The sequence below is a fragment of the Grus americana genome, chromosome 17 (genome assembly GCF_028858705.1).
Source record: "Grus americana isolate bGruAme1 chromosome 17, bGruAme1.mat, whole genome shotgun sequence".
Lineage (NCBI taxonomy): Eukaryota > Metazoa > Chordata > Aves > Gruiformes > Gruidae > Grus > Grus americana.
Window position 1 is genome coordinate 6448494 of NC_072868.1, and position 7853 is coordinate 6456346.

The 7853-nt window shown below is 49.7% G+C and overlaps 1 protein-coding gene across 1 annotated transcript; it reads right to left on the bottom strand.

Annotated features, from left to right (window-relative positions):
- Nucleotides 1-236: 236 nt before the first annotated feature.
- On the bottom strand, nt 237-2508 carry SYS1 (SYS1 golgi trafficking protein). The gene is made up of 3 exons (XM_054845388.1): nt 2320-2508; nt 1678-1745; nt 237-1095 (listed from the first exon to the last, which is right to left on the bottom strand). The coding sequence occupies exons 1-3, from the start codon at nt 2479-2481 to the stop codon at nt 855-857; spliced, it is 471 nt and encodes a 156-aa protein (XP_054701363.1). The 5' UTR covers nt 2482-2508; the 3' UTR covers nt 237-854.
- Between the last annotated feature and the right edge of the window lie 5345 nt (nt 2509-7853).

The following is a 7853-nucleotide window of genomic DNA, read 5'->3' on the forward strand; positions in this document are numbered from 1 at the left end:
GAGACTCCTCCTGAAGCGAGGATTATGCTGGCTGACTTCCCAAGACAGCACTCACTGATGCCTTCATTTCAGAGCAGAGTTATGAAATATTTATTGTAGGAAATTTTAAGCGCCCTAGACAGTGGGCATCTTACAGCCACGTGTTCTGTGGCCGAATCCTTCTGTTGCCATGATACAGACACTCATGGTATTTCTTGAAGTGCTCAGCTTCCCAGGAGAACTGTAATACACTCACAGCAATGTAATATTTTTATTATTACAAAAGATTTCTTCAGCAAACTGCTGTCTGACATTTATGTATTAAACATGGAAACAGCAAACAAACCCATCTAAACATTATAGTTATTTAGTGTCTCAGCTGGTGATTCAGGTAAGTACAACTATTTTCTTTCTCCCCATCCATTCACTTCCTTGACTTTTTTGACCAACCAAAGCCCAAACAAGTTACAGCTCAGAAGCAGCAGCTCCCAGCCCCACTGCTCACTGCGCCAGCTCCTGCAAGAAGAGCTGACCATTGTGTTACCCGTACAGGGCACTCCCCCATTTGTTAAATTCCAGATGCTCCTCACGCATCAGGTTTTGCTATCTGGCTTTTAACAGTCTCGTTGGTGAAGAGTTTAAGAGCGCGCTCGCCATACAGTCATATTAAATGCTTTGTGTTAACAAAATAAACATCTGCTGCTCCCCGTTGTCAGCTGATGCCAGAGGAGATGCTCACGCTCATGCAGCCACCAAGGTCCAAAAAGAAAACAACTAAAACCAAAAGTCTTAACAGACCTGCTGTGCTTCTTCAGTGATGATTCACTTGTGCTGGAAACAATGACATAATGCAGCATGTTGTTGCCAGAGCGAGTCTATACATTGGATTTGGGGGCAGAATTGAGGGGGATCTCTCTGAGTTCTATCCTCATGCAGAGGTACTCCCCGATTGCAGCCATCAGCGCGGTGCACACAATGTGCACCAGCCACCACGTCAGGGTGGAGGGAAAGCGTGAGTTATAAATCCAGCAGCCCAGAAGGTGGAAGAAGTGAACCGTGACTGTGAAATCCAGGCACTGCTTTCCTCGGCGGATGAAGTACAGCAAGCCCAGAGCACTGTAAAATAAGGGCAGAGGTTAATAACAACCTGCTCCGTACCTATGGAAAAGGGGATACAGCAAGAGCTATCAGTGATGACTATTTAGCTGTTCTAAAACTTCTTAAATGTTTTGATAGGTTGTTTCTGACCTCTCTCTTGGCCACTGCAGCAAGATTTAAATGCTTACAGTTCTTTAATTATGTGATGGCAGGGAAATGAGCTTTTAGTGCAGAAAACCAAGCAGGATTTTTTAAAAATTATCTCCCCCAGTAATATTTGCCCAGTGGCAGGGGCAAAATACATTCTTGTTTATAGATCAGGGCTTACCAAGATCCATTAATTCTAACTTTCAGTAAAATCTCTCACAGAAGCAAATCTCATTCCCAGCTGGGAAATCGAGGCAGTGAAATGAAATGACTTATCCAGGATCTAGAAAATCAAGAGTCAGCAGTTCCCAGCTGCCCTCAGCAGACACGCTCATCCAGGCACAGGGCTTTCGGGAGACGTTTAGAGAGAGGCAGTGGGTCACACTGAATTCTCTTAAAGTTTAACGTCAAGAAAGAACAAGACACAGGTGCTCCAGCTGGTTGCTGACTTACCAGGTGAGTGCATTGAGGATGAAAGCCATCACGGAGAGCCTCCCAGGCGGGGTTGAGAAGCCTAAAATCTACATGGGACTATTAGTAGGAAACCACGGCACAAATCACAGCCCACAGCACGTAATCTCCTCCCGTGGCCCAGCCGTATCGGCACGGCCCTGCGCTGATTACGATCCATAAGAGGAGCCTGAGCAGTTACGGCAGTCCTTCTAAGAGGTCTGTCTCTCTGCCTGGGGGTACCTATAGAAAAGGGACAGGTCTATATACTGAGGGGTACCACCTAAAGAGGGTGTGGGGTGTGTGCGTCTCCGTACTGGGGTTACCTATATGGGGAGGAATTTGTCTTTATACTGGGGGTACTACCTATACAGCGAGGTGCCGTCCCTACACCGGGGTACCACCTGTTCAAAGGGGGGGTCTGCCTCCATGCTGCAGACACCTACACAGACGCACCCACTGTCTGTACAGCGGGGGGCAGCTACACGGGGCGGGCGAGCTCTGCCTCTATACGGGGGTGCTGCCCGTGGCGGTCCCTAGCACTGGGGAATGCCCACGGGGGGAGCGGGTTCTGTCTCCCCGCAGAGGAGCCCCCGAACAAGGCCCCCCCCCTCCCGTCTCCGCCGGGCGGGCCCGCGCCCTCACCTCGTCGCTGAAGACCTGGTGGAGGGAGGGCCCGGTCCTGCCCAGGGTGCCGAGGAGGGCGAGCCACAGCCCGAGCGAGCTGTAGTAGCCGGCCTGCAGCAGCACCATCTGCGCCACGATCAGCGCCGGGTCCCACACGTAGCTGCGGAACTGCGCCGCCATCGCCCGCGCAGCCACAACGCGCCGGAAGTGGTGTCTGCCGCCGTGCGGCAGCGCCCCCTAGCGCGCCGGAGGGCTCGGTGCTGCCTCCCGGGAGCGCGGGGCTCACCCCTGACCCCGACCCCCGCCCTGACCGCGACATGGCGGGCGGCGGGGCCGGGCCGGCGGCCGGGGGTCACCGAGGACGCGGGGGCGGGGGAGCCGCTGCCTTCAGACCCCGCTGCGAGGCAGGTAAGCGCCCGGCCCAGGGCCGCTAGGTCGGTCCCGGGGAGCTGAGGCTCCGTGCAGGGCGGGTGGTAGCGCCTGGCAGCCCTTGCCCTCGGCCTTCGGCAAGGGCTGAGGTATCGCCCTTGAGCCCGCGGAGGGAAAGCGGTGCCCGCGGGAGGCTGCAGCACGTATTTGATTTATCATAGCGGAAAAATTTGTTGGCGGCGGGTTTGGCCGTGCGCTGTCTGCCCGGCGATCAGCACCCGGCCCTTTCTCACGCTGATGGGGTTCGGGCTTTCCCCAGCTCCTGCGCGGTGCCGGTCTGGGTTTGTTTCAGTGGATTTGAAACTTTGGCTGAGCAGCCCTTGCTAAAAAGACTCAGATACCAAACATAGAATAAATGACTGTCCTGGGATATTTCCTTTCTTCTCTAGGCCGATTCCCGCAGGCACGGAGGCTGTCGGTAGCTGCTGACCAGCTGTACTCCTTTTAGCTTTATGCCACAGGCACCGAGATGTTGTTATCAGTCCTGGCGTGCCCTGGCAACACCTTTCCATTACCGGGCTGGTCATGTGTAGGGCTTGGCTTCTTTTGGGAGGTTTCTTTCGGTACGTGGTGGTTTTTTCTTTTTATTCCTTGTGAAATGGTCAGCTGCCAGAATCCCTCATGCCCTGCTGTACCCTCTCTGTGACCTGCTGGAGTTCGTTTTAGTGGCCTCAATAAGCTGTCCTGCTGGCTTGGCTTCAGACGTGAGAATTGTCACTAACTGAATGCTAAAATCCCCAAGGCTGCGTGGGACAACGGAGCATTTTGGAGATAAGACCTTCACTGGAAAAAGGAGAGGAGGCACCCCCGGGCTGCTCTGGTGGATGGAGGAGTTGCTGCAGAGCTGTCATCACCTGGAAAAGAGAGGGGGAGGACAAAAGGGGAACCCAGCTTTTCTGGAGGTGCTAGATTCACATTAGTTGTGGTGTGGAGTATTTCTGGCTATGGCAACTCAGATTATGATCTCTGACATCCCCTGTGACGTTTTTTCCATGTCCCCATATGGGAAATTCCATATGCAGCTTTGCTGCATCTTTTCCCTTCCTTGTTCTGTGGATGTCACTGTGCCGAGGCAGGTTTGACACACATTCCTCCCTGTTCCCGGACATGCCACTCCTAGAAAGGATTGTGCAAGGGAGAGGTGATGTGCTGCGGATGTGGGCCGCTGCTGCTGAGCTCTGACTTGGGCCTTCAGCGAATTTATCTCTGCAGAAGCTTACCAGCCTTAGCCAGTGCAGAAATGAACACGGGAAAATCCCAACCCTATCAGGACTGTCTGCTGCCAGCACATTGCTGAGCATAAGTTGCGAGACTCAACACTTCCTCTGTTAACTCTTGGTAGACATTGGTTTCCTTTCCTGAAATCTGCTGTGCTTGGCTCTCCGAGACGTGCAAGCCACTGCTTAGATATTAATTTTCACTTTTCCCTTTCCTTTTCAAGCTTTATAGGACTGACTTGACTTTGCCAGCAAAAATCGTTTAGTCATAGCTGACTAAAACTCCAAGCTAGTGTAAGGTAGGACTGTTGGTGTAATTGCTGGGTGTTTTTCCACAGCCAAAGTCATCAGCAACGATATTTCTGATTTGTCCAAGAGTCCCTGGGATCACAAGATACAAGCTGGTGTTTTTGGAGGTGCTGACTCAAATTCCTTCCAAATTTGAGACTCCCTGCTTGGTGCGTTAGGCTCCCTCCCACCTCGTGCGGGCAGTGTACCAGCACAGACACAGTGAAGCGCTGTGGCACAAAAACATTTGTGCTGCGAGTCAGCTGCAGCCCGGTTTGTGAATTCATTTCCTGGCTGACTTCGCAATGGCATGTTGCATGGTGACGTCTGTTTGTGCTCTTCAATTCAGCTCTCCCTCCTCTTCAGGCTGCTCCAGCTAAGGGGACCGTGTCCTTCTCCTGGAAGAGAAGGTGTTCTCCCCATGGGGAGTCTCACCCCACACCCCTGCTCTGTGGGACGGGTTTAAAGTGGATCTGGGGAACAGATGTTTTCTGGGAAATAAGTGGCATTTTCAACTTTCCTTTTCCTCTTTAGTTCAAACGAAAGTCAGAGATGGCTGTGGAGGAAAGATGTGTAAAGGGGAAAAGGATGTTGAAACACAGAGATTGTACTTTCTAGGGTGCCACAGTAGGTGCTGCTCGCTTGGCTTCTGGTTAGAATGTCCTTTTTTAACCAGCTGACTGTTTTGTGCATGGCACCTGCGGGTCACGAAGAGCAGCAGGTGGAAGAAGAAGTGGCAACATGCCCAGGACATAGCAGATGCCCTAAGAATGTACCCAGATCACATACAACTGTCGTGTTCACTTCTTTATCAGGAGCGTGGAATAAGAATTCCCTATTTAGCCAGGGATTCTTTCCATAAGAAATGGCTGTATAGGATGGTATTGTTTTTCCTCCTTAGGAATCATTGCCTAAACCAGGAAGCTGTTTGTTTAGGTGATCCATATTTTACCAGCTGGTATACAAAAGACAGTGCTATCTGAACTGACCTTTGCTGGGTTTCATTCCCCTCTTGCCAGGCAGGTAACGTTTGTGCTGAGGTGACCTTTGCTAAAGGGACAGTAAGGCTAAGATTATACACTTCGAGAATAACACGGTGTTAAGTAGCTCAAAATGTGGCATGAGAGTTTTCAGTTGTCCTCTTCCTCTACTCATGCAGCGTGCAGGTGTGTTTTTCCAAAGAGCTCGGCATACTGAACGGACTTTGGGAGTTGAGATTTTTTTTTTTAAAACTCTACTTAAGGTTTCTTTGTGCTTGAGAATCCTGCTCTAAGCTCATTTTAAAATCTGCCTTTAAGGACTGTGCTGAGCTTGGCTGAAGAATCTCTTTTCCTGGCCCATGCGGTAGCATTTATGATCTAGAATTGTCTAAAGGGCTCTGCGTGTGGCCTTCTCAAGATTACGTAGACATTTCTTTATGTGTCATGTAAAAATGTGATTTCCCCTCACCCTCCAAATTAATTGTATTTGGACACTCCCTCCTTTCCACTTCCAGCACATTTGTGTCATGTATTGGGAACTGGCAGATGTTTATTTTTATTTTCAATGCAAGAGTTAGGTAACTGTTCACTGTTGAACACTGGGTGAGGAACAATGGTGGCCAGCCTGCCTTATTTCTCTGCCAACTGTAATTTTTAAATGGAGAAGGGAACTGACACACCTTGAATGGGAGAATTCATCACCCAGAACAAATGCATGGCTCAATGCGTGTTTTATTTTTCTTCTGCTTCTCTCACTTGTGGTGAGGTTTCAGGAAAGTACGTTTCAGTTGTGTATTTTTTCTCTCTGGGCCCATTTGTCCTGTCGCTCTCAGTCAGTGTCATATACCCACAATTTTTCTGCATTATTCCAGAGAGAGGAGAATGTCAACATTTTGAGAGGGGACATTTGAAGGGCAAAATGAAGCAGGCTATTTTATGTCGTGGCTTTACAGAACCGTATCATGATTTTTGTGGCTGCATTTCCTCTCTTATGAATTCTCTTGAGATACAGTTGCAGAAAGTTTGTGTGTGTTTCAGGAAGGTGGATCTACACAATGCACTTTGAAAATGTCGTCGGTAAAGTTACATAAATTTGTTCTCAAGGTTGGAAAATACACTAGGGTCGAGGTTTATTTTCTCTTCTGTTTCCAGAAGCCCAAGATTTCTATCAGTTTGCTTGAAGATTTGTGTGTGCAGGTGTGACTGATGGACAATGTGCGTGGTCCCTGGGCCAGGTAGGCAGACTGGCTCCTCTCCATTCTGTCACAGTAGTACTTCCCTAGGAGGGAATATGTTGTCCTGTGCCACGCAGGGGGACTTTTTGGTGGAGAGGATGTGTGTTGAGGACAACCGGGAGGAATACGGTGTATTGTGCTTGTTTGAAGAGGAAGTTAACAGGCAAATTAGCAGTGCTTTTAGCCACAATACAGACAGCTGGTTTTGTAAGTGTCTTTGTGGTGGCTGCTTTACCTTGAAAGAGGTGTAGAGGGGTCATGGCCAGATGCACACAAATACAGGTGCCATTTAGAGGGTTAGGGGGGATTGGAGAGCTTCTGGCCACCTTGTGCTGCTGAGGCTGTCTCCTGGCTGGCAGATGTTGTCATGGTATGGGCCAGTCTTTGCACATTCAACCCAGCCTGTGTGCTCTTGTTCCTCTCTATCTTCTGCTGCCCACCTCTGCTGGGTGTCCAGAGCTGGAGACTCATTGGAGCTGAGCTCCCTGGCCATACCAGGAGTGACTTTCATCAGCTCTTCCATGTGATGAAGTGAGGGTAATAAGGGTAGTAACCCAGCCCGCAGCGCAGGTCCCTCCCTCACATCCTTGGTTGCCTTGGATGCTAAGGTGAACTAGAGGGTTAGTGATATATCGCTGTCGTGAGCACAGAGGGTCATGTGCTACAGGAAACTCCACCATGGCTTCCTTTAGGCTGGTTCCTACCCTTACCTGAATGTATGCTGTCTGCAAATCTTGTTTTATTGTTTTAAACTCCGAGCAGCACTCCTTGTCACTTCATATGAAGCTGACCAGCTCTACAGCCAGTTCAGCATGGTGCTGCCAGGAGATTCTCCTGCCAGCAGTCATGTGTGCAGGCACAAAAATTGGGGAGACCTCTTGACCTCAGCTCGCACCCTCTGTACCTATTTATTCCCAAAGGGATAGGCAGTTGGGAAGGCTGCTTCACCTTAGAGGTCTTTTTTGTTTGAGGGGTAGCACGTTAAGGTGGGACAGAGGGAAGGCTACAAGGTCTCTCTGGATAGTTTTGTAGTGCTGGACTGGGCTGAGAACCAGATCTAGCAGAGTTTGCATCCGTACCTGGCGGATGGGATCATGACACGCATGCTTTGTAGTCTGTGCATTGCTTCCCTTTTAAGAAAATACTTTATTCTCTACAAACTAGAGCCCAAGTGCAAAACGATGTAACTGCAGCATGAACAGGGGACCAATGCAGGTGGTATACTGGTACAGTAGTTCTGGTGCACCTTGGGTTGTGAAGGGGCTGAAATGGATGCTTTCAAACAAATTCTTATGATCAGGCAAAGTTATTAAAGAGAAGAAAAACTGAAATATTTAAACTGTGCTGTTGGGGTTTTCCCCTTCTTTATGTGTGGGTGTTTTGCACTTGCCACTTACAGAGAA

What these genes read in the sequence shown, in the direction of transcription:
- SYS1 (XM_054845388.1), bottom strand. Translation starts at nt 2,481, where the DNA reads ATGGCGGCGCAGTTCCGCAGCTACGTGTGGGACCCGGCGCTGATCGTG. An exon ending in ACCAGGTCTTCAGCGACGAG is followed by an intron (nt 1,746 to 2,319) that starts GTGAGGGCGCGG and finishes AGTCCCATGTAG; the next exon opens with ATTTTAGGCTTCTCAACCCC. An exon ending in ATCCTCAATGCACTCACCTG is followed by an intron (nt 1,096 to 1,677) that starts GTAAGTCAGCAA and finishes CTTATTTTACAG; the next exon opens with TGCTCTGGGCTTGCTGTACT.